Source organism: Zingiber officinale, chromosome 1B (genome assembly GCF_018446385.1).
Source record: "Zingiber officinale cultivar Zhangliang chromosome 1B, Zo_v1.1, whole genome shotgun sequence".
Classification (NCBI taxonomy): Eukaryota; Viridiplantae; Streptophyta; class Magnoliopsida; order Zingiberales; family Zingiberaceae; genus Zingiber; species Zingiber officinale.
The window spans coordinates 108,573,491-108,601,087 of record NC_055986.1 but is presented as its reverse complement, the minus strand read 5'-3'; the positions used below and the strand labels follow the sequence as shown (position 1 = coordinate 108,601,087).

Here is a 27,597-nt window from a genome sequence, read left to right as displayed (position 1 = left end):
TTATAGCACGTGGTTCAAGTTTTGAACGAAATTGACATGGAACATGAACATACAGAACATCCAAAAACTTTGACAAACAAATCAGAAAACAATCTAATTTCATGGAAATTTTTTTTAAGACAATCAAGAGGTGTTTTGTACTCTAACACCGTAGTAGACATCCTATTTATCAAATAAGAGACGGTTAAGATTGCTTCGCCCCATAAATACTTAGGAACATTCATATAAAACATTATGACACATGCTACTTCAAGTAAATGTTTATTTTTTCGTTCTACAATGTCATTTTGTCGAGGGGTACCTCGGCAAGTGGATTGATGAAAAATATCTTTTTCATTCAAAAAATCACCCTAGTGCTCATTAAAATATTTTGTTCTATTGTTAGAATGTAAAATACAAATTTTGGTTAGAAATTGGTTTTCAATGAGAGTGTAAAAATTTTGAACAAATTTCTCACTTCTGATTTTTTATTCATTAGATAAATCCAACATAAACATGTATGGTCATTAATAAATGTTACAAACTATTTTTTTTCATAAAGAGTAGTAATTTTAAATGGGCCCCAAACATCACTATGAATCAAGTATAAAGGTTTGAAGGCCTGGTAATTTTTTGGCAAATAAGTTGAATGATGAAATTTTGCAAAAAAATAAGTTTCACAATGTAAAGAAGAACAATCAATGCCTTTAAATAATTCTGGAAATAAGATTTTTAGATAAGGAAAGCTAGGATGTTCTAGTCTATAGTGCCATAGAATTAGTTTTTTCTCGAACTGAGTTTGAACTAATACTGTTAAGGCTCTGAACTTTTTTATTACTAACAGGTATTTCATCCTAGTAGAGACCTTCAATCATCCTAGCATGCCCAATCATCATCCCCGAGTTCTGGTCCTGAAATTCACAATGTGATTCAAAAAATATAATACGACAATTGGAATCTTTAGATAGTTTACTAACAGACAAAAGGTTGCAGGCTAATTTAGGAACATGAAGAACAGAATTGAGATTAAATTGTTCGGTCAGTTTGATATGTCCTTTGCCTGCAATAGGTGAAAAACTACCATCGGCAATTCTAATTTTCTCATTTCCAGAACAAGGGGAATAAGTATCAAATAGGTGAGAGCAACTAGACATGTGGTTTGTGGCTTCAGAATCTATGATTCACGGAGAGGAGTTTAAACAGGAGAGAGCTTTAGACATGTGGAGAGCTTTAGGATTGCTACCTGTTTGTGCCAAGGAAACACTAGGAATACGAGATGAGAAGTTGGATTTTATCAGCTTCAAGAGTTGATCCATCTGCTCTTTGTTGAAGGGACCTGAGTCGACTTCATTTGCAGTAGGAATTCCAAGATTCTTCTCTCCTTGCTTGCTATTTTTCTAGTTGGCAGGTTTGCCATGAATTTTCCAACATGTCTCACGTATGGTGAGGCTTGTTGCAGAAATCGCACTAAACCCGTGGCTTATCATCAGACCCGCGCTGGTAATTTGCAGCATTAGTAAATAAGGCAGAATTTTCAATTGACTCACTCGTACTCCTTTTTCCGAGCATGACACTCCTTTTGACTTTCTTCTCTCTTGACTTCGACAAATACTTCACCAATAGATGGGAGAGGAAGTCTCCCAATAATCTTTCCTCGTACTTCATCAAATTCGACGTTAAGACCAGTAAGAAATTTGTAAATACGATCGTCTTCCATGATTTTTTTGTGGTGGTTGTAGTCATCAGCAGATTTCCATTCGTATGTACTGAAGAGGTCAAGATTCTGCCACAATCTTTTTAATGAATTGAAATATTTTGTGACAGAATCATCTCGTTGACGCATTTCCCCCCAACTTTAAAGTCAATTCAAAAATTTGAGATTGGTTATCCAAGTCAGAATACATCTGACTAACATTACCCCACAGCTCTTTTACAGTAGGATAACACATGTAATTGGTACTTATATCCTCCTCCATGGAGTTGGCTAGCCATGCCATAACCATGGAGTTTTCACCATCCCATATGGCATGCAATAGATCATTAAGAGCATGAGCCTTCTTGTCACCCGTGATATAATCGATTTTTCCTTGCCCACGAATATACATTCGAACGGATTACGACCACCGGAGGAAGTTGTCACCATTTAGGCGGATGCCGGTGATCTGAACTGAATGAGAGTTGGAATGGTGTTGCAGGGTCTCAGAAGGTTTTACCATAGTGGCAGTGATTGTAGTGGTTTCGGACGTGACTTTTGATATAGCTCTAATACCAACTTAGAAAATGGGGAAGAAATAATTTCCTATACAAAAGAATAGATACACGACTCTCTTGTTTATAGAGAGAATTTACAATAGAAAAGAAACTAATAATAAGGAAACTAATTAAAGTTAATAATTGACAAATGATCCTTTCCTATTTTTCCTGATTTGTGTATCTTTGATTTTAATGATGACAGGATTTCCAACAGTACCATTTTGACTTTTGAATTTTATTAAGTAGTTGCTCCTTATCAGGAATTTTGTATCCGTTTATATGACAATTATCATTGAGTCATTTATAGTTAAACACCATTCTAGATTGTCCTCGTTTTTGTTCTGCTATTTTGTTGACAATAAAAGCAGGACTCCTATGTCTAGAATATGATCTTTGTATAACTTTTAATGTCAGGAGTTGCGTAATATGCATTTTGCATTCTTCAACCTCCCAATTGGTGTATTTCGAATCTTGTGCCTTAATAGTTAAATCGGGATTGATAATATTTAATTTGCAATAGACCTTATCTTTTCCTCATATTTGGTAGGATTTTCTCCTATAATTTCTATTTTTTCAAGTCTAGAAATTATGGAATCAAGATTATCTTGTTGACTTACTAAAGTATATAAGTGGGGTTGAAACAATCTTGATAATAACTATCTGTGTTTGAGTCAAGCGTCCTAAAATAGTGAGTTAAAGGGTCTTCTAACTCTTCGGGGTTATCGCTAAGTCTCACTAGTTTTCCTATAACGAAGTGTGGTGACATCCCTCCTAATCCTACTTCCTCTTCTTGTTCGTGTATAGTTAGCTGCTTCTAGTACCTACATATATATTCATTATATTTCAAATATTTTACAATCTCTTATAGGTACATAACTAAACTTAGTTGCTAAACAAGGATCAAGAAAACATTAAAGGGAGTAGAAATCTAGACTATTATTATTATTATTATTATTATTATTATTTGATAGTAAAAAAATGAAACCGTCACCACGGCGGCCGCTCTAAGGTGGCCCCCATCCTTTAGAAGGGAGATAGTTCATGGGGGGTTTCGTCCAGCAATAATAGCGCATGCAAGGAGGGGTTGAGGCAACCAGCAAGATATTCTACAACTGTTGGGAATCGACACACTTGCATGAACCAACTGCGCCAGCTCGTGGGAGCTATTATTATTACTTTTTGATAGGATAGTGAGAGGATGAGGCACCTTAATTGATTAGAAATGTAAATACTATAAAACCACAACAAAATAATTAACAGTCAAATAACTATTTAATTCTAATTGTGATGCACCAAGATACTCTTACACTAGTATGTATTTAAAATAAAATAAAATAGAGCAGGGGGAAGCCTTATAAGACCCTATTTAGATGGCGAGTAGATACACACCTAAATAACATCCTCTTATATTTCTGAAATAATCCAGCAGTATTGTTAACATTCTCATGATTTTAGAGATTCGTAGCAATCTGTAGAAGATGTTATTTTAATGATCTAGGGAGGTCAATAGCTGCAGAGATTTTCTGAACATGTCAATTGAGAATGCAAAATTTCTTGGTGTTTAAGATGTCATTTTAGTACAGCTAGCCGATGGTGAAGTTGTCCTTTGACATACATATTCATAGATATTATGGAGTACATATCATATAGGCTTCCTCTTGGTTGCAAGGTCATCTATGCGCAACTGTAATTCCTCTTTACCTTTTTTACCATTGCCAATAAGTAACCGTCTCTACAATATTGACCTTTTTTAGCCTTCAATCAATTCTTAATTGAGACTTGGTGTGTTTATCTGCAGCTATCTGGACTCCAATCATGGTGGTCAGAGGCATGAGGGGATTACACCATTGGAGCAACAAGTTCAGTTATTCGCAAAAATTGGAGCAATAAAATTTCCTTTACCAGAATCAAATGCTTGGATGGAAAAGGTTCGTTCTTTTGGTCATTGTATGATTTAGTTTGCTTCCAGTTTATACTCTGCATGCCTGTCCTCTTACTAATTTTTTTTTTCGGTCATATTTATTCCAGATGAAACGGCTACATTTACTGTTTACTGTGAAGGAATCTGCAATGGATGTACCATCTAATCTAGATGCAAGAAGGCGGATATCCTTCTTCTGCAACTCTTTGTTTATGAATATACCTAACGCACCCAAAGTTCGGAATATGTTGTCATTCTCGTAAGTTGTTGATTTTATGTTCTCTTTGTTTTTTCTCCACTTCAATTTGGTTAAGCATTTGATTGCCACCTCTTTAATGACCTGATTGTGGATAGTTAAGGGCTAAATTATACAGTTGTAGATATAATAAGACAGTAATATATAATTTGTAAATGGGTTTACCTAAGGAATAAGCACTACTTATTCTTTTCCTTAAAATTTTGACATGGAATTTACAGCAACCTGCTCATGCTCATCATCATCATCATCATTCAACCACCGACAGTCCTTTCTTTGACACTTCTCAGTCCCATCTTCCTTTGAACGATGCAATTGCCCAAAATTCTGACATCTCTTATGCTTATATGAGAAGGGCCACCTATGTATTGTCAACTTAGTCAAAATCTTTATCAATTTCTTTTGCAATCATTTGAGGATGTTGTGCAAAAGTATTTGTACTACAATCTTTTTTAGATGGGATCGATTTTCCATATTGTAACCACCACTACTCAAGTGCAAACAAAATTAAAATAGTCTTTCTATTTCTCTTTTGATAATGACTAGTAATAAATTATTTATATTTATTAACATCTAGTTTGTCTCTGCATGACACACCAGAAACATCGCCAAAAGGGACGTGTCTTTTGAAATATTCAACTCTTATTAATTGTCTTAGTAGTTAATTCAAAGGTCATCAAGAGATTATCATTTATGACTACATTGTATTAATATTGATATGCAGATTAAGATGATAACCTAAAATAATCAAATATATATCATTATCAATAATCTATATTTAAATTTTCTTATTATTAAAAAAAATGCATATATACCAAATGAGCATCATTATTTAGCAATCTCATCTTCTAGTAACTATATGTACATGATATTGGTATTTAATTGACGAATATAAGCGGCTCTTGAGGTCCTATGTTGTTTCATGATTTAAGTGGTAAATGTTACCGATTTGTTGCCTATTATTTAGGGCTCTAACTTTCCAATCATCACAAGTGGATTAAGTTATTGAAATAGATCTATTGTGAACCAATCTATAAATACACATATAAGTGAGGTGTAATAATTCATATATCAAATGTAGATTCTACCAACAGGTAGATTAAATTATTTGAATATGTCTATTATCGACTAATCTATATAACAACAACAATCAAGTCTTTAACCCACTAAATGAGATTGACTATATAGATCCTCCTATGCATTGGATTCGATCCCTTACTATCCTCATCTATATTCTATATTTAAATGAATTTTATTTCTTTTTATTGTTGCTAATCAAGTCTTTTTTTAGTCTTCTTCTTTTTCAATTAATGTGCGTATGATCTCATATTGACCAAAACAATGTCATCTACAAACAACATACATGGTAACGTGTCTTGGATATATCCAATGAGCTTGATATAAACTCTATTTTTGTAGGAAATGCTTTGGTTAATCCACTTGAAGTCTTTACTTTTGTCATTACATTCTCATGGATATTCTTAATTGATCTTGATATAACACCTTTTTTTAAAATTTTTTCATATAATTCTCTTGGGATTGAGTCATATGCTTTTTTTTAATCAATAAATACCTTGTGTAAGTCTTGCTTCTTTTTTTGATACTTTTCAATCACTTGTGTGAATATATAGTTTCTATTGTCAACCTTTTAGGCATAAATTCAAATTGATTTTGAGTCTCTTTGTCTCCTTGTCTCTTGAAATCATTTTTCTATCACCTTTTCCGAGAGTTTCATGGTGTGACTCATTAGTTTAATGCTCTTATAGTTTTCACAATTTTGTATGTCTCATTTATTTTTTATATAGGAACTAAAGTACTAACCCTCCACTAATCATAGTTTTTTTTGTTTTCAATATTAGGTTGAATTTAAGTCATTCAATACAATACATACCTAGGGATCCATTTTACGTCCCATTTAACATAAGTTAAGAAGTGATGAAAATACTTTTTTCATCTCTCCTTTATTTTCTTATTCGTCTCTAGTAATCTATGATATTCATCTTTAATACATCTTATTTGGATAAAATCCTTTATTTTCTTCTCAGTTTAGTTATTCTATAGATGTCTCCCTATTTTGTATTAAGTTGTCAATACAAATGCTCAAAAATTTCATTCTCGGCTTCGCTCACTGCTTTCTTGGCTACTATATACTTTTTAAAGTTTTTCTCATTTTACAAGTGTATAATAATTTATTAGTGATTTTTTTCTCTCTTCAATTTTACTTCCTCATTCCACCACTAATATTCTTTATTTAAAAGTGCTCGTTCTTTGGACTCATTTAAGTATGCTCTTGACAATTGTTTTCAAATTTGATGTCATCTTATCCTATATCATACTCGAGTCACCATGTATTTCTTCTTATACTTGTGCTCCTATCATTTCTCTTTAAAGATACTTTGCTTAAAGACAGTTTTTTTATCCCTCTTTCTCACTATAAGCAAGTCAATTTGTGACTTATGGGAGGCACACCCGTTGAATCAAGTCCATCCTCCCTGCCTCTAAGGATTATGCCTATGATGTACCTGCCTTTGGAGCCACACCCATTGAATCATCTCATGATGGGGAGGTTCATGAAGAGATCCCTCAATTGAGATGGGGAAGAAGGGGGCCTTATGTCTACTCCCTCAAAAGGTTATGGTTTGCCAACGATGCACCACATAGTTGATGTCGTATTGGAAGGGAAGATGAGAAGCAAAGGAGGAAGAGAGGCAGACAAAAGAGAGGGTATGGGGTAGGGGAAGAGGTTAAAGTAGAGCGGGCAAAGAATGCTTCTACAAATGTGATGCAATGGAAGATAAAGATTGATTGTGAGGGAATTTTATTAGGTTTAATTATTTTTCTCTTAAAACTGATGTTGCTAGCATATGTTCACGGAGTTGGCATTTAATACCCTTAATGTCCTGCTTGTTTCTAATTTTCCCAAATTGATTATGCCACGAATATTTAGAACGATAATAAAGTATATATATAGGTAGAGAGTGTTGGCTATGGGAGTAACACTTACTTTTCTCCCCCAATTTTGACCATTCCACATCTTGTACACTATATATATAGGTTGAGAGTGTTGCCTATGGGAGTAACACTGTTACCTTTCTCCCCCAATTTTGACCATTCCACATCTTGTACACATGTTTCTTTTCTCATTCTTCTTTGATCTTAGATAGTGCATTGACCTTGAGTTGGAAATGGAGATGAAATGCATCATAATATTTTATGAAATTTACTAAAACTGCTACTTTTTTGTTTCTTTCTCTTGATATTGGATCCCCTGTGCTTCATAGAGAATTTCCCTTGCTGATTTTGGATCAGAAAAGTTGCCTAAAAGCTGTGCTAGTAATTGCAGTGGAAATTCTAGGGTTTCACATTTGTGTTTACTAGCATCTTTTCCCTAACATGTTTTTATTGATGCATTGTAATTTGGTATTGTTAAATTTAATAATTATGTTGATGTTTGAGCATTGTTGCCTTAGTGTCTTGACGCCTTATTATACGGAAGATGTTCTTTTCTCCTTAAAAGGAATTGAAGAACCGAACGAGGATGGTGTTTCCATACTTTTTTACCTGCAGAAAATTTACCCAGGTTTTTCAATGTTTTAGCTTGGTTATACATTACAGATTTTGGAGTGTGTTCATCCATGGTTGTGTTTTACTAGTTGAGATGCTGCTTGCATCTTTGTTTTGCAGACGAATGGACCAATTTCCTTGAGCGAAACAATTGCAAGACAGAAGAGGAACTGCGTGAGAGGTATGATGATTTGGAAGAGGAGCTACGGCTTTGGGCATCTTACCGGGGCCAGACTTTGACAAGGACTGGTAGTGTCCTTGTTCTTTTTCACTATTATAATATTTTTTGTTCCCACTAATATGAAATAATGACATTATTTTCCTGTGAAGCTTTTGGAGTTAACAAATCGTCAATTTTTTGTTCATTTTCACTATTATGAGATGGTGGCTATTCCTGCCTAGCTTATTTATATTTTCTAATATTTCACTTAATTTAACTTTGTGTCATTGAATTTTAGTGAGAGGTATGATGTATTACCGGAAAGCTCTAGAACTTCAAGCATTTCTTGACATGGCTAAAGATGAAGGTACTCCAGTGATTAGTTCTCTATTTACATCTATTGTCTCCAATTATTATGGACGATAATGGTGTATTAGAATATACCATATTATGTTCTCTCAGACCTTATGGAGGGTTACAAGGCCATTGAATTAACATCTGAGGAAAATTCAAAAGTTGGAAGATCCTTGTGGGCACAATGCCAAGCTGTAGCAGATATGAAGTTTACCTATGTGGTGTCTTGCCAGCAATATGGAATTCAGAAACGGTCAGGCAAACATCAGGCTCAGGATATTCTAAGACTTATGACCACGTACGTTTAGTCATATAGTTTGGTGTATTGGTAGTAGTTACATGTGGGATGGTGTTATTCATGTATGATCATGCCGTCCTGTGTCATCTTGTCTTTTTCATTTTTCACACTGCTTGTTTAATCACTCAAATTACTTGCCTAAATGATGGATAATAAAATATACATATTGTTTGCTACATTTTCTTAATCTGGATGCATTTTCATTAGCATACTAATTTCTACAACTACAGAAGTTTAATATTTTAATGTAAATTGCTTGGATGACAGATATCCCTCTCTCCGTGTTGCTTATATTGATGAGGTTGAAGAAACTAGCAGTGATGGTTCTAAAAAGAAAGGAAATGTGTACTATTCTTCATTGGTTAAGGCTGCTTTAGTGAAGGCTGGTGACTCTACAGAGCCAGTGCAGAATCTTGATCAGGTAATCACTAGCTTGATAAAAAAAGACAGCGTCAAGTTTTACAATATTAATCTTATGACCAGGTGCACAATTGGATTTATTGTCCGCTTAACAAATTTTTAAATGTCTAGTTTTATGATCTTTTTATCATAATGATGAAGTGTAAATGGATTTATTGTTCTTTGAACTTGTTATTTGAAATAGAAAGAATATGTATTCTTTATTGAAGAGGGAGGTATATTTATATACAAATTAGGAATCTATCTTAGGAAACTATAATTAGGCTAATTGACAAATATATTAACTAATATATAGAAGTCATTTTCAGAGTTAATTATGCCAGTTGATAATTTGTTAATATATTATAGTGATATGGAAAGATGCTTATACCTAACTAAGGTAAGCTTAGGGCCAATCAATTATTTTGAGATGCATGATAGCAACGTGCACTTTATTGTTCCAAAAAAACTAGGGGTGTAAATGAACTAAGCTGCTCATGAGTTATTCGAAACTCGATTTGATAAAAGCTCGTTTGAGCTCGTTTAATGAGGCTCGTTAAGATAAACAAACCGAGATCAGGCTTCACAATACTCGGTTCGTTAGTTAGTGAACATGTTCGTTAGTAAGCTTATGAATCAACTTTTAAATAAAAAAATAATAGTTTTAATATTGAATTTATAGATTTTACACTCTACTTATGAAAAATATAGAGAAATATATTAAATTTATTTATTAGAATAAAATTATAAATTTTAATAAGAATATTATAATTTTCTCTAAATATATAATTTAATTTTTAATGAATATTTAAATTTATAATTTATATTTATTAAGTTCGTTTAGGTTTGATAAAAGCTCGAATAAGCTCGTGAGCCATGAATATATTCGTTAAATAAAGCTCAAGCTTGACTCGATTATAAACGAGTCAAACTCAAACATTCAAGAGTTCAGTTCGGCTTGATTACACCCCTACAAAAAATCCCATGTCTCTAGTAATCATAGCATAAGTTCGCATGCTAATTGTTTATTACATGAATAATATATTTATTAATACGGGTTTGTGGTTGCAATCCTTCTCTTTACTAATAGAATGGCACTGCCTCTTTTCCCCCCTTGATTCTTGAATGCATTATCCTAATAATTGAAGGCCATGGCGGATCTTGATTGCATTTTTTTGTTTTTACGTGCTAAGATTTGTATGGTGGTACTATATTTTCTTTTGGAAGTAATCTCAAGTTCATGCGAGGAAATTCACTAATGATAGCTATGATGTGCAAGTTTCATAACTCGAACTAATATTACCATGTTGGTATGTTGGTCTAAGAAATATTTACATATCCACAATTTAAAATTTGTTGTGCCATTCCAAACAACCGAGACAAATAGATCTCTCGGCCGACTGATCACAAATTATGTCGAAACACAATATACATCTTTATCTTGCTTCATTGAGAAATGAGGTTCCATACAAAAAACTACGTCCATATATGAGGTAAGTAGGCTACTTCTTCCTGTAGCTACATTGAGACATGAGGTGAAATGCAATGTCTTACATAAGTTTTCTTCAGCTACTCCACCTTTGTCTTCTTATTTCAGCTTTATTGAGTCACGAGTTATCTAATAATACACTGACTCAGATAGATGGATTTCCTTCAGCTCATATGCTTCATTGTCTTCCTCCAACTTTGATGAGACATGAGCCGACTCTTATAAAATAGAAGTCCTTACATATGTAACTTAATTTTTTATCATATATTGGGCTGTCTCCCCACAGCAGCAATTTCGACCAGAAAATTAGGAAGTGAATCTTGTAGATCTTTATATTGTAGAAACACAAGAATCCTAGAACTCTTGATGAGACTGCTACTAATAATTCAGTTACTCTCTTTTTGGGCTTAATGTAAATTTTCGTGGACAGGTAATATATCGCATCAAACTTCCTGGTCCTGCCATCTTGGGTGAAGGAAAGCCTGAAAATCAAAATCATGCCATCATTTTTACACGTGGTGAAGGTTTGCAGACGATTGATATGAACCAGGTAGTAGACTTCCTTGTTGTTTTTATTTTCTTATGGATAGGTAATTTTTGCATTTTCATCGTTTGGCCCATTTTTATGTTATTTGTTACAGGAACATTACCTAGAGGAGGCTTTGAAAATGAGAAATTTATTACAAGAGTTTTTAAAAAAACATGACGGGGTAAGGTATCCATCGATACTTGGAGTTAGGGAGCATATATTTACTGGAAGGTGCATCCTGCTTACACTTTCTACCTCGTAAGCTTTTCTCAAAGAAGGAATGGTAGTAACTGAGTAAATTTGGCAGTGTTTCTTCTCTTGCTTGGTTTATGTCAAACCAGGAGACTAGTTTCGTGACAATAGGACAGCGTGTACTTGCCAATCCTTTGAGGTGGGTTTTTATGATCACTTGCTTTGTTCTCAAGCAAAATGGTTACTAACTATGTTCATTGTGTTGGTTTGTTTTTGTGTCATCACTTCATTGTAGCGAGGCTTCCCCATTACTCCATGGTAGTTGGTGAAATGTGAATACTCCTGTCTATCCAATTATTCTGCATAATGCATTGCTACCTATGGTGCTAAGTTGATCTCTTTACATCATAGTTTTTACTCTTCAAAATCTAATTGTTGAGATAATTTTGGAATCAGCGTTATATTATTTTGTAAATTATTCCCCTACCTCATTGTTCTTTTTTTATTTACTATTCTTATTAATTGTCTACCATATTTTGCTCTTTATCCTACCTCTATAAAATAGGTCATATAATTAAAGTTGAGAATATTTTCTAATTCTATCAAGAACGATAAGAATTATTGTATGGAGGAACTTTTGTGAATCCCTTGTAGAAATTCTATAACAAAAATAACAACAATCAAACCTTATCCCACTAGGTGGGGTCTGTTGGATCGTTATGCACGTGAGAGGGGGGTGAATCACATGGTTTTAGAAAACTTGTCTTTTATTTGATTTTATAAAATGAGTACACAGCGGAAAAGACATAACAAAAACAAAAAACAAGAACTCGATCGGTTACTTGGTTCGAAGCTTTCGACGACTCCTCCTCCTCCAGGACCCACAATCCCACGGACCGTATCGATGGACAATTCACTATAATCCTCTTTCGGAACTGTCGGAAGAGGGAAACGAGTACAATATAAAAGATAGGATAAGTGTAACAAGCTGCACTTTCATTTATGCAGTAATTAAATATACAAAAGAAACCTCGTTATCCAACACTTGTAGATTGTCGGATCGAGCTCGGTGTTGGACGACTTCTCAGCAATAGTCGAGTGCAGTAGCCTCGTAGTAGAGCAACAACACGATGTTGGAGCGTTCAGAGCGTCAAACGGATGCGCAAAAGCTTGTAGAAGAGTTGTTGAAGAAGTACTGGTCGAAGCTCTCTTTTATTGAGAGTTGAAGGCACCTTCCATTACACTGGAGGTGCCTTCCGTCCGCTAAGTTTTGTCCCAAGAAAATAGCTTCTTATCGTCGCTGAGGTCTTTTGCATTATCCACCCGAAGGCGCCTTGAAGCCTCTCCAAGATGCCTTCCATCGCCCAACTCAAGGCACCTTCCATGTGGTTGAATGCACCTTGGGTACTGTTCACCCTAGACTGAATTTGCTCCTTCTGTCCTGCAAAATGTGTTAATCCAAGAAAACAAAGTATATTATGCAAAACGAAGTATATTAAAATAGCAGTATTAATTAGACCATGTCTTTCCGAGATCAGGATCTAGTCACGGTCTCAATTTAGGTTTCTAAAATGGATCTAAATTGTATGTGTGCTTAAAGTTCCTAAATGAGACTTGTCCTCACTGAAACATTCTTCTTCAGTGACTTACCTTACTTACCTTGCAGAATCACTCGACTCTTTCTTGGTCCACTAGGCCTTTCTGCTAGTTGTCAGGTCCACACCAACTGGATTTCGACCAGCTGTCAGGTCCCGACCCAGTCGGACTTCTTGCCAGATATTAGGTCACTTCTTGACCTATCTGAACTTCTACATCAGCTATCAGGTCCTCCAGACCTAGTTCGATTTCAACCTGATGTCAGACCAGTCAAGTCCTGCACATTTGGTAGAAAGGTTAGATCGTGTCATTAATTAAAATTCAGGTTTGATCATTTATGTCAACTGCACCAACAGGGTCGGCTTGTAGAAATTCTATAATAAGCTTAAAAAAAACTTCTTAACTGTCTTTATACAAGCAAGTCTATTTCCTTTCCTTCTTGTTTCATCATATATCTCAGTTTTATAAGTTATTGTATATATGAATTTTTTGATGCTAGGGTACGGTTTCATTATGGTCATCCAGATGTCTTTGATAGACTTTTCCACCTAACAAGGGGTGGTGTATGCAAGGCATCCAAGATTATTAATTTAAGTGAAGATATCTTTGCAGGTCTGAAATTTGCTTTTGATATTATGATCTTTATAAATAGGAGATTCATCACAATGAATTTGGCATTTTGTTGGCAGGGTTTAACTCCACACTTCGTGAAGGTAACGTTACGCATCACGAATACATGCAAGTCGGTAAAGGAAGAGATGTGGGTCTTAACCAGATCTCACTCTTTGAGGCTAAGATAGCAAATGGGAATGGCGAGCAGACATTGAGCCGAGACATATATAGGCTCGGACACCGCTTTGATTTCTTTAGAATGTTGTCATGTTATTTTACAACTGTTGGCTTTTATTTCAGTACAATGGTATGCCTCCAATGTTTCATTGCCTTTGTCCTCATCTATTGCTTGATGCTAGTTAGCTGAAATTTATTCTTTTCCACTGGCAGGTAACGGTGTGGACAGTATATGTATTTTTATATGGGCGACTTTACCTTGTCCTTAGTGGGCTTGATAAATTTCTTTCCACTAGCCAGAGGTTCGTACACAATGAACCTCTTCAGGTTGCCCTAGCTTCCCAGTCGTTTGTTCAACTTGGTATTCTGATGGCTCTTCCAATGGTGATGGAAATTGGTCTGGAAAGGGGATTCCGCACTGCACTTACTGATTTCATACTAATGCAGTTACAGCTAGCCTCTGTATTCTTTACCTTTTCCCTGGGTACCAAAACCCATTATTATGGGAGGACATTGCTCCATGGTGGTGCAGAATATAGAGCTACAGGGCGTGGGTTTGTCGTCTTCCACGCAAAGTTTGCTGATAATTATAGGTTATATTCACGTAGCCATTTTGTTAAGGGTTTGGAATTGATGATTTTGCTTGTGGTGTATGAGATCCTTGCATCATCATACAGAGGCACAGTGGCATACATTTTCATAACTGCTTCTATGTGGTTTATGGTTGGAACCTGGCTTTTTGCTCCCTTCTTATTTAATCCTTCTGGCTTTGAGTGGCAAAAGATTGTAGATGACTGGGCTGACTGGAATAAGTGGATCAGTAACAGTGGGGGAATTGGCGTATCACCAGAAAAAAGTTGGGAATCATGGTGGGAAATGGAACAAGAACATCTTAGGTACACTGGGAAGCGTGGTATCATTGCTGAAATAGTACTGGCATTGCGGTTTTTTTTCTACCAATATGGACTCGTCTATCAATTGAGTATAACGGAACATACACAGAGTGTGCTGGTACTTATTCTATGTCATATGCAGTTCATTCGTTCTTTTCTTAGATTAATTTATTGGAGCACTTACCATAACTACATCGACTGAATCAATAACACGGAATTTTGTTTATTTTTCAGGTTTATGGAGTTTCGTGGCTTGTGATCTTTGCAATTTTACTTGTTATGAAGGTACATAAGAAACATTTGATCTTTAGTATTTTGTTCTTGATATATAACTGGAAATCAGAATCATATAATACTGTGACTGCTAGTCAGCTAGTGCATCTTGTGCCCCTTATGTGGGTCTTCAAACGAAAGGCATGACATGGCACCTATGACCGTATTGCATCAATTTTCTTGGCACTCGCTAGGCTAAAAATCAATTATGTCATAGAAAACCACATAAAAAAAAATTCAAACTGAAAATATTTTAAAATGTTTCCATAATTATGAGCTTATCAAGCTTTAATGAAATTATAAAGGAAATTCATCTTCCGTGTTGGCCTGGGGATGCGCTGGCGGAGGCGCTGGGACGAGCGAATCACCTTTTGCCACCATCAAGGAAATTCATCTTTCATAAATCATAATTAACTATAAAGTCACAATTCTAGCAACAATATCACAGAAACTGGAACACATGCAGATCTAATTACTAGGAAAAATAAATGATAAAGGCAAACTTCATTATAACCTAGAGTCCATATCTGTAGATCTAACTTCTTAGATATGGGACTACTCATATTTGCCAAACCATGTGATAACCCAACATATAAAAGTCACAGCATAATACAAAATATAACACATAAATAGCATGCACATGAATAGAAACACGAAAAAAATAACTTATGACTATCCACTTGCTGCAGATGATGACCAACAAAACATCTAGGGTTCATGTGCGGTAATATGAGAAATTACAAGCAAATGAGCAAATAAGGTAGTGGTGGGCTTTCTCTCAAGATTAGGTATTTTGACCTATAATAATGTTCATTTCATAGTCTGTTGAGTCAACAAGGATAAGAACCAACCTATGTTGTGGTTTACTAAAATGGCGGCAAATAAACCCCCATGTAGGAGAAAAAAGCTCTCTAGCCACTACAAGGGCATCCTCACTTGTCCAGAGCTACAGAAGAACAAGGACAATGAGCGAATGTGATATGACTACTATATATAGAATAATTCCACACAATTGCAAGGGATAATATCTTTTATAAAGGAAACACAAGTTCTCCTACTCTCCAAACTGAACCAAGAACACTAAATAAGCACCTATACAGCTTGTTGAACTATAAATCCCCTAATTTTACTCTTTAAATCGCAATTACCCCCGATTATATCTGATGAACTCTAAATAAATTTCAAAGCAAAAGCATACTTTTGAGGACAATCCCACTAAACATAAATTTATAAAACTAGTGTGGCTTGTCTTCATTGCAATTTGTATTATGACCGCTTATATGGACGTTTTATCATGCACTAGTGCTTATTGTATATAGTATATAAATTACAATTTTTATTATGACTGCTTATATAATTTGTCCGTATTCTATCTAAATTACCCTGGATTTAAATCCAATAGTTATTTTCGCAAATAAGTCTACTTTTATTCAGAGCACTTTGGTTCAAATAATTAGATTGTCAAAAATTAGCAGGACGCTTTTTCTATGATAATATTTTTTTTCTTAGATGGATTTTTGAGGAAGTAGTAACCATTTGTCACTAGTAACTGTACAAAAGAAGAATTTATTTTTGTGGCATAAATACCCAGAAAATTACTATTTTGTTCTAATTACTATTTCTGTGTACTTCTGCATCATTCTGATTAGTTTGAAAATTGCGTCTGATTTACTTTTCCAGGCCGTATCACTTGGACGGAAAAAATTCAGTGCAGAGTTTCAGCTTGTTTATCGTCTAATAAAGGGCCTTATCTTCATAACCTTCCTTTCCATTCTAATAATCCTGATAACCATCCCCCACATGACAGTGCGAGACATTTTTGTTAGTATTCTTGCTTTCATGCCTACTGGATGGGGATTGCTCTTGGTAAGCAACCAGTAACTTTCCTATGCTAACTCTATCTTGGATCACCTTCTGAGTTCTGGAACCATTTTTTTTTTCATCAGATTGCACAAGCTTGTAAACCTGTTGTTCCAACTAGTCTCTGGGGGTCGGTTAAGGCACTAGCGAGAGGCTATGAAATCATCATGGGCTTGTTGCTGTTCACTCCAATTGCTTTCTTAGCTTGGTTCCCATTCGTTTCAGAGTTCCAAACGAGGATGCTTTTCAACCAGGCCTTCAGCAGAGGCCTGCAGATATCTCGTATCCTTGGTGGTCCTAAGAAGGATCAACCATCCAAAAAAAAGTAGTGCAACCATCTCTCTCTCTCTCTCTCTCTCTCTCCCACAGTTACGGTCGATTGCAAATTATCTATTCTTGTCTGTATATTATATTAGCGATGCATGTGTTTAGATGGCTGCAATGTCGCTGGAATCGTTCTCTAGCAACACAAGTTGTGCTTTTAGCATGCAAACTGAACCAAAAGGCTAGTTTAATTTTATTGGTTTTGTAATATGTAAAACAGTAGTTATGCTTTCTTATATTATTTTTTCCTTCAACAAATGTTCTTATAGAAGTTGGAAATAGGTGTCCCAAGCTGAATTGGTAATTTTTAGTTGTGGATGAATAAATGAATTGAATGTTTCGGAAGGTATCTAAAGTGGTTTAATATTAACTACAAAGCTTCACTTGTAAAATATGCATCAGGGATAGTGTTGGTTTGCCCTACAGGGCAGAAAGCAAAGAGCAGCTTGCCTCCGTGCCTCAGTTTTGGCCATATTGCATAGCTGTATTTCTACCATCTCCTCTCGAACAGCAATTGCAAAGCCATGCTTTCTTGGTCATGATGCTAATTCCCCTTGCATATGAATGATCCTAAACCGTCTAGGTCTGATCCCCATTCACGTGTTTTAACATGATTTGAACTTGTAGCAGTTATCTGTGGCCTCAACATGTTATATCTCTCATCCTCAAGTGCCATGCTCCTTGTTCATTTCGCAAAAGTAAATGCCAAAGTTTATTTTCTCTTACTATCTTTTTTCAAGATGAGATGTCAGACATTGAGAATTTTCTCCTTTTCATTTATTTATATATTTATTGTTAAAATTCTTGCATGTGTTAAGAGTGTGAAGTGTAAATAACTTCGATTTACTCCCTAACATTTAACTTGTCGAAATAATTCGATTTTCCATTCCTCGCAAAACACACCCATACAACAGTTGCAGAAAAAACCCACGGTTCTAAAATTGACAGGACTCCATTGCATCTTGACAAAGGGATTTCGGGATTCCTCAAGCTAAATATTGTCAAATAAAAATTTGCTAAAAGAATGAGCTATGGTGTATATGAAAGATTAAAAGAAAGATAAATTGATCTTCACAAGTCCAAATCTGTTAATGGCATTTCTGCATATACTAATTCATATCTTTTTCTCGGCATTTACAAACTAGGTGCCGAGAAAAAGAAGACTTGCACCTAATTTGTAAGTTCAAGGAATAATGCAGGATGTTCTTGATTCCAAAAGTCAGGGCTCTACATGTAGTTAAGAGAAGAAGGGCTGAAAGTAAATCCGATGATGGTTCAAAATCATTTGTTCGACGGTTTTTGAAACGTCAATCCTTAATCTTTACTTATCCAAGATAATTATAGTTCACAATCCACTATAGTTCAAAATTATTATTATTTTTAAAAATTATAAATTTATAAAAAAAGTAATGGTTAGAACCAAATCGTTAACCCGATTGTAATTTAGATCAATCCAAAATATATATATATATATATATATATATATATATATATATATATATATATATATATATATATATATATATACTCACAAGTTTTTTGTGTGATTGTGAGCGACATCTAACGAGTGATTTGACTCAGTCAAAATTTAATTTTTTTAATTTTTTTTTCATCTGCATGTAACAATCATTATAATATTGATGCTACAACGTTGTAGTAGTTACTATGTAGTAACTGTTATAATGGTGCAATAGTTACTGTGATTTAGTAGCTGCTACAACAATACAGTAGTTTCTATAATGGTCTAGTAATGTTGCTACAATAGTGCAGTAGTTGCTACAATGTAGTAGCTACACAACAACTATTACATGTTGTAGCAGCTACAGTAGCTACTACAATATGTAACAGATATTGTGTAGTAGTTGCTATAACGTTGTAGCAGCTACTGTATAATAATCATTATAACATTGTAGTAGTTACACCACCTTTAAAAATCAGTACTACAGTGATTATTGTATGTAATCATACGACTGAAAAATTGAAATTTTATTTTAATTTAAAAGGAAAGAGAGAAAATTACATGTAGATAAGAGATTAAAAAAAAATTAAGTTTTGATCGTGTGAGATAGGCCACGTCGAATTTCGCTCACGGTCATATACGTGGCGTCGGGCAACATATCAATTTCGTATATCAAATGTGCGTGTGTATATATATATATATATATATATATTAATTTTATATGTTTCATAATAGATATTATTGTATATATAATTTTATTATTAAATAAATTATATTCCTTTGTCGTAAAAGTTATTATCCAACTTAAATAGTTTTTATCATATTTTTATAAATTAAATATTAAATTAATAAAATAAATCATAATTAAGAGAGTTAAATAAAATTAATAAATTTAATAAGATAAAGGAAGAATAGTCTCACATCAAATAATTCAAGACACATACCTATATCAAATAATTAAAGATAAATAGATAAAAATAGTCCTATATAAACAATTTCAAGACAAATAAATTAAAAAAATAATTTACATATGTGGCATATATGTAATTTCAAGACAAATATTTTTTTAAAAAAATAAGTTTTGATCTTGTCACGTCAAATTTTGCTCACGATCATATATGTAGCGTTGAGTAATATATCAATTTTATATATATCGTGTGTGTATATATATATACATTAATTTTATATGTTTCATAATAGATTGTACTGTATATATAATTTTATTATTAAATAAATTATATTCCTTTACCATAAAAGTTAACATCCAACTTAAATAGTTTTAATCATATTTTTATAAATTAAATATTAAATTAATAAAGTAAATCATAATTAAGAGAATTAAATAAAATTAATAAATTTAATAAGATAAAGGAAGAGTAGTCTTGTATCAAATAATTCAAGACAAATAGATTATGAATTATCTTGAATAAAAAGATAGAATAATCTATATCAAATAATTCAAGATAAATAGATAAAATAGTCCTATATAAAAAATTTCAAGACAACATAGGTAAAATAGACTCACATTAAAGAATTCAAAATAAATATGTTAAAAAATTATTTAAATAGAGACATAGAATATGTTAATTTAACCACAACATTAATATTATTAAATATTATAAATATTAAAAAAACCACTGAACTGAGGGTTTGAACTGCCGGTTTGGCAGTTAATTGGGCCCCTGAATTGTAACTAGCCCAGCCCTAGGCTTGGCTTACTGGGTCTAATCCGGTTACACGCGGGCAGGTCTCGCCTGCGGTGTTTCAGTGCGATTTTGGTACGGCAACGATTACCTGGACGCCACGACAAGCGAGTTAAGGCAAGTGGAAACAAGCCGCGTCAACACAAAAACATCTCCTATCACCGCGGTGCTCAACTCTCCAAACAAAAAACCCTAGCAGTCTCTCCCTGCGCCGCGCCTCTCTCCCCGCGATCCCTCCCTTGTTGCGCCTCTCTCCCCGCGATCCCTCCCTCGTCGCGACTCTCTCGCAGCGAACATCTCCTCGCCGCGGTGCTCAACTCTCCAAACAAAAAAACCCTAGCAACGATCAGCGCCTCTCTCCCTGTGCTGCGTCGCGATCCCTCCCTCGTCGCGGTACTCTCGTCGCGATCAGCCTGCGAGATCTCCCTCCCTCGCTCGCCTCTCTCGCTAGAACCCTAGCTGCAGCCTCCCTCCCACCAAAACACCGCCTCTCTCGCCGCGAGCAGCCTGCGAGAACCCTAGCTGCGACCTCTCTGGCTGCGAGCAGCCCGCGAGAACCCTAACTCCTCTCTCCCCGCGCCTGGGTTCCTCGCCGCCACGATGCCGACGAAGTCTCACAGGCGCCCTTCCATCCCTGCTCAGTTGCCCGTGGAAACCAAGTAATTTCCCAAAAATTATGCTGAAGCTTTCCTTAACTTGTTTACTCTGACGCGAACAACTATGATTTCATTAGCTGATGTTTTCTAATTTGCTGTTCTCATTTTCCAAGTCATCTGTTCTTTATTTCATCTCGATTCGTACATAAATTGATCAAAGTTAACTTCTGAATATTGTTCTCTTTGCATAATTCGGTTCTGTTTGCAGAATATGCCTCTGCAAGGTATATGTAAAACAAACATATATAGATGTTGAGATCATGATTATGCAACTTAAGTTAGTTGGAAACAATATCAAGTTTAGAATTTAGTGTCTCTGTTAAGTTAATTGAAAAACTTAAGTTTGTTGTTTATTCTGAAATAAGATGTAGTATTTATTCATTTATTTATTTATCTATTGTCTAATATAATGTGAGGGACACAGAAATGGAAGAAAATAGAGGTGATGATTAGAACTTCATTCCCCAAGTTGCAGATGATCGAAAGCCAAAAATTAGAATGGAATTCCCATCACCGGAGGATGCATATTCTTTCTATAATCAATATGCACGAGAAGCCGGATTTAGTTCAAGGAATAGAACGAGCAGAAAAAACAAGATGACAAATGAAGTGACATGGAAACAAATTGTCTGCTTTAAAGAAGGGCATACAGATCTAATGCGGAACAATAAACATCCAAACCCTAATCAACTAACAAGGGAAAGAGCACGTGGCACAGTTAGAACAGGTTGTAAGTCAAATATTACATTTGTCAAGAAACAAACGGGGCCTAATTGGGTTGTGTGTAACTTCGTAGAAACCCATAATCATCCGCTCTCAACTCCATCAAAGGTGCATTTGCTATGCTCACATCGTAGTGTTTCGGTAGCTAAGAAAGCATTGACAAAACAGTTTTCAGAAGCCAATGTACCAACTTGTCAACAAATACGTTTATTGGAGATAGAGTATGGAGGCCTTGAACGGGTAGGTTGCACAGAAAAAGATATTAGAAACTTTTAGAGAAATCTTAGAGATGAACAAAAGGGTATTGATGCTGAAACATTGATTGAGTTTTTTACATCTGAGCAAGAAAAAAATTCAGGTTTTTTCTTTGATTATGAGATTGATTCAGATAAAAAATTTAGTAGGTGCTTTTGGGCTGATCATGTATCAAGAAGGGCATACAGTGTATTTGGTGATACAGTGGTATTTGATACTATATATAACACCAACAGATATGACTTGATTTTGACATCATTTGTAGGAGTTAACCATTGTAAAGCCCGAAAAATTTCTGAATTTATTTTAGAAATATCCTATGACTTTTCTAGATTTTTAGGATATTTTTACATAATTTTTGGAGTACCGGAAGTAGCAAAAACAAATAAGTCGCAAAATGGTTTACGCGGGAATCGAACCCGGGACCCATCGGAGCCTACGACTTATTATGTGTTCCGGAAACCAAGTGAACCCAGCAGGGTCGTGCTGAAAGGATAGGAAATCAAATATATTTATATTTGATTTGGGAGAAATAACTAGTTGATATAAATAGAAAACTTAAGTGGGATTGGTTTATTTTTATTTGGTTCGGCATTTTCTCTCCTCACCGAAGCCTTTCTCTCCCTCTCCCGTTTCTTTCTCTCGGCGCAGCAAACAAAGCAAAGGAGACCTAGGGTTCCTTCCCTAGGATCGTGTGTTCACTTTCCGGCGACAACACCAGCACGAAGTCGGTTCTTCTCCGCGAGAGGAACGAGAGGACGTAAGCGGTTCGTCGAACGGAGCAGTTTTTTTTTTCGGAAAACCTAGCAGACTGAATCGTAAGAAAACCTTGCGATTGAGGTAAGAAACCCCTCACCTGCAGTATAATTGCTCTCGCTTGTTAGTTTTGGCGTTAGTTCAGTAGTTCTACAATTTTCAGTTTTAGGGTGTGCTTTTAGTGCGCACCAAGCATTCGGTAGAATGCCCAGTTCAGGAGGATGCACCAGTAGGCGTCCTAACAGCATGTAAAATGTATTAGAAACATTTTATTCAGCTTATTATCAGTTATTACAACTATATGGATCAGATATCCATTGGGTGGGCTCCTACAGTAGCCTCTAGGTTCAGATAACCTAGCTCTAGGTTCAGATAACCTAGAACAACAAAGTAAGATAAAACAGTATTCAGTATTTTACTTTTATTCAGTTGGCACTGTACTTGGATCAGATATCCATGGGTTGGACTCCCACAGTCGTCCCTAGGTTCAGATAACCTAGTAACCCTGCTGGATTCGGAACTTGCAATCCCGGGTCTCGTAGGGATGCGCGCACAGTAAGTACAGTTGTCAGGGCCCCAGCAGTATGTTTAGTATTTTCATCTATTATTATATATAGTTTTCCAAATATGTAATCAGTGATGGAAACACTAACTTAGTTTCAGTTTTAGTTAATTATCTCAGTTAAGTTTCATGATTTGAGTTCATGACCAGTTAGATGTATATGCATGACCAGTTCAGTATTTATGCTTAGTTTCAGATACAGTATGCTATGCTCAGATTGTTTGTATGCCATGATCAGTTCAGTACATGTTTGTATGCCATGCCATGTTGCCATGCTCAGTTAAGTTTTCAAACAGCATGTTTTAAAACCATAATCGCATCGTTGCATGTTTTTGTGAGGTAGATGGTTTCTTACTAAGCTTCTTAGCTTACAGATGCTACTTTTCTTATACTGCAGATACCGGTAAAAGAAAAGTGGACTAACGGAGGCTGGAGGGCGATGCTACGATGATGTGTGTGCGCAAGGGGTCTGGAATAAAGATCCTTGGGATCTATACGCTTTTATTTCAGTTTTAGTACTTAACATGTCTAGTTTTATGACTTAGTCTTGTTACTAGGTGTTATAGCTTAGTAAACTATGTCTTGTTTAGTTTATCATGTTTAGAATGTTAGTATTTACATGCTAGAGTGTTTTTCATGTATCTAGAGCTTGTGTATGTGATTTTTGGCACGAATCAGTGCTGGAAATCAGAAATTCTGATTTCGTTTCAGACTATCAGAACCTGGATCGGTCAGCAGACCGATCCAGTGCAACTCTTTTTCCTGGATCGGTCAGCCGACCGATCCAGATGGATACAGTAGCTATTGTATCAGTCAGCCGACCGACCCAGCATCGAACAGTAGGCATCCCAGCGTCTCCAGGTGCCTGGATCGGTCTGCAGACCGATCCAGACACACCTGGATCGGTCTTGCCGACCGATCCAGCCTCTGCTGGATTGTCCGCAGACCGATCCAGCAGAGCACAGAAGCAGGGCAAGTTTGATCGATCCGTGGATCGAACAGTAGCTAGCTGGGAAGTCAGCTTTGAGTTCTAGCTCAGATGGGAGGTCAAGTATCCTCCTTAGCATATATACCCCAACCGGAAAGGTCTTGAACCCTTCCTTATAATAGCATGGGTGTACCAGTTGTCAGTTTAATAGAGTCAGTTAGTGAAATTTTTATTTTACCCAGTTTCCGCACAGTACAGCACAGTAGCTTCAGTAGTTAAGGTAGCGATCCGACTCACAGCTTAGTACCTAGGAGTTGGGTCGTTACAACCATTATCATCAGACAATTTTTTTTAGTTGCGGGTTTCTTAGTGATGAGAAAACTGATTCTTTTGTTTGGTTGCTTACAAAGTTCTTAGAAGCCATGCCTAAAGGTGCACCAAACGTTATAATCACTGATCAAGATCTTGCTATGACAAAAGCTATTGCACAGTGTTTCCCTCAAACAGTGCATCGATATTGTTTGTGACACATATTGAACAAATTCTCAGATAAATTAGACCCTTTAAATTTTCGAACCCATTATCACAGCATAAAGAATGTCATTACAAATTCTACAACAGCTGATGATTTTGAGAAATCATGGGAAGAGACTATCAAATATGCTAACTTAGAGAAAAATGATTGGTTATCCTTGATGTATGAATTGCGACACAGATGGGTTCCAGTATATTTTAGTCATGTATTTTCAGCAGGAATGTCAAGTAGTCAAAGCTCTGAAGGCTCACATGCATTTTTCAAGAAATATGTCTCAAGTAAGAACTAATTAATGGATTTTATCACCCGTTTTAATAGAGCACTGAGGCACCAAAGATACAATGAGTTAGTTGCAGACCATATTGATATAAATGAGCATCCTAAGGTTAAGACAACCTGGCCAATGGAAACTCAAATGGTTAAGATATACAAAAAAAAGAAATGGATGGTGTTTCAAAGCGAAATGACCGAGAGTCATAGTTATTATGTGCAACAGACATTTACAGGAGTTGCCTCAGCGGTTTACCATGTGATGAAATTTCAAAGTTCTTCTTCATCAAAATTAAGAGTGCTCACGCATGACAAACAAAGGGACTACATATCATGTAGCTGCACGAAATTTGAGTTCGAGGGTATTCCATGCAGACATATGTTAGCATTTTTTCGTATCAACCAAGTCTTTCTTTTGCTTGATATGTATATACTCAAACGATGGACACGAGATGCAAAAGTTGGAGCAATATATGCTTTAGGGGAGCAAAATGTCATTGATAATCAAGATTCGGAAAGGTATTTGATGTCGAGGCACTCAAGGTTATCCTATAAAGCTTCAGTATTAGTTGATGATGCATCTTTGAGTAATGAGAGGACAACCTTTTTGGATGAACAATTTGATTATATCTACAATAAAATTCAAGAGATGTTCATTAGTACAACATGCAGTGATAGAAGTCAAAGAAAGAAATCCATTGATGAGGGTCTTGATATTATTGATCCTTCTACAGTAAGAACTAAGGGATGTGGGAAGAGATTAAAATCATCAAAGGAGAAATCAACCTCAAATTCTAGGCTTTGTCATGGATGCGGACTTCGAGGAGTATCACATGACAAGCGTAACTGTCTCAATTTGCATCAAGGGTATGTGTCGATATTTACATTTTTATTATATTTTATTATATTTTGTATATGATAATGTCACAATTATCAGATCAATTGAAGATAATAATCATATCAGTCTTGACAACACATATAAACCTGATTTGGGATCTATAGTTGGTACTATCATAGTTTTATTTTGTTAAATTATAGTGGTTTATTGTTTATTGAATAAAAAAAATTAATAATTTGTCTTTATTATTGCAGGCTCTAACAACATGCACTTTTGATGATGGACAACTGTATCATTAACTTACTGATGATGTTTTAGGTAACTTCCTGATGTTTTAGGTAACTTACTGATGAAATATCTATTATCATGCCTCTTGCTTCTTACTGATGAAACATTTAAGAATAATTATCATTAGCTTCTTAATGATTTCTTTAGTGTGACCTGATCTCACACTTTTTAATAGTGTTTGACTGGTGACTATGGTGTTGAATTATAGATATCAATCAAGATAATAAATAAGGTGATGTCAAGACTAGACTTTGGTTGAAATCCTAACTTGGTAGAAACCCTTGTTTAACCTTTTTAGTTCCCTGTGTTGTTTGTTACTTGTCTTGGATTTCTTATGCATGCTTGTCTAATGCACCACTTTATCAAGTTTAGAGATTTCAATATTTGAAATTTGGACGATTGATGCATTCTTCCTGTCAGGTTTATTATGTTTGCATGGATAAGTCTTGTCACTATGTTTTGATACAAATATTGTAGCATAACTTGGTTAAAGTTTGCTAGTAACTATTTTTCATATATTATTATCAGAAACACGTGCACCAATATAAGTATCTGTTGACATGTTTAATAGCATATATACCTATCACCTGATATTAGTTAGGGCATGTCGCATGCCTAGGAACTTCATATTTAGATATTGGGACACAAACAAGTATATTATGATATTAGTTGTTCATGTGAAGAGAAAGATAATTGTTTTCTATTATATTATCATGTCTCTTGCTTCTTACTGATGAAACATTTAAGAAGAATAATCATTAGCTTCTTACTGATTTCAAGTCACTTGCTTCAGCTTATCGTAGCATTTAATTAACAGAGGCAACACCAAGGATGACGTACGTGGCTGTTAATCCTTTCTAGAACTCTTGGACTCAAACCTATTGATTTAGAATGGATAGTTGTTCATGTATTTTCAGTTGTAGAATGTATGCGTGAAGAGAAAGATAATTGTTGTTGAATTATATTACTCAGAAGATAATTGTTTGCTTTTGCTACCATTTTTTTTCTCAGCGAACAAATTCAATTTGCTATCTGCTGTATTTTTCTATGTTAATCCTTATGGTTAATTCAATGTAGGATAATACATATGCACACATTGGTTGTGACTTGTCTTTTTGCAATAATTCCCAATTATCAATTCTTTCTAAGGTCCAGAATCTAATAGAACATTGTATGTAACTGTATATGAATAAAAAGGAGGTAATTAGAGCCCTGTTTGTTCGAGCTACAGTTGAACATGATTTTACTGCACTTGGTAAGTTTATCTTCCATACATTGTGTGCAACTATATATGAATATGTTGTTTGTTCTTTTCACATTTGTGTATGTGTGAAAGAGGATCCTTTTCCACATTTCTTTGTCCAGTGAAGATTATCAACTCAACTTGCACTATTGTCGAATATGTGTAAGAAAAACACGTTTATATGCCAACAACTTGTTCAGACATAATTCATTGTAGCAGTACTGATTTACTTCCATAACATAGCATATAGAT

General features: G+C 35.1%; 1 protein-coding gene across 4 annotated transcripts in view; it reads left to right on the top strand.

The window, feature by feature from the left end:
• Positions 1–17,383, top strand: part of LOC121971332 (callose synthase 3-like) — a 55,573-nt gene extending 38,190 nt beyond the window's left edge. For 2 of the 4 annotated variants that reach the window (XM_042522548.1, XM_042522538.1), the window contains 16 exons: positions 4,031–4,160; positions 4,261–4,412; positions 7,880–7,989; positions 8,094–8,222; positions 8,432–8,500; positions 8,596–8,785; positions 9,053–9,206; positions 11,104–11,223; positions 11,315–11,433; positions 11,510–11,593; positions 13,490–13,602; positions 13,680–13,909; positions 13,993–14,790; positions 14,907–14,957; positions 16,626–16,811; positions 16,892–17,383. In XM_042522548.1, the coding sequence (XP_042378482.1) occupies positions 4,031–4,160; positions 4,261–4,412; positions 7,880–7,989; positions 8,094–8,222; positions 8,432–8,500; positions 8,596–8,785; positions 9,053–9,206; positions 11,104–11,223; positions 11,315–11,433; positions 11,510–11,593; positions 13,490–13,602; positions 13,680–13,909; positions 13,993–14,790; positions 14,907–14,957; positions 16,626–16,811; positions 16,892–17,134 (2,878 nt within the window). In that variant the 3' untranslated portion in view covers positions 17,135–17,383. Of the gene's footprint in view, positions 1–4,030; positions 4,161–4,260; positions 4,413–7,879; positions 7,990–8,093; positions 8,223–8,431; positions 8,501–8,595; positions 8,786–9,052; positions 9,207–11,103; positions 11,224–11,314; positions 11,434–11,509; positions 11,594–11,689; positions 11,778–13,060; positions 13,287–13,489; positions 13,603–13,679; positions 13,910–13,992; positions 14,791–14,906; positions 14,958–16,625; positions 16,812–16,891 lie in introns of those variants that run through there. The other 2 variants (XR_006109110.1, XR_006109112.1) reach the window with 2 other exon arrangements.
• The last annotated feature ends 10,214 nt before the right edge of the window (positions 17,384–27,597 follow it).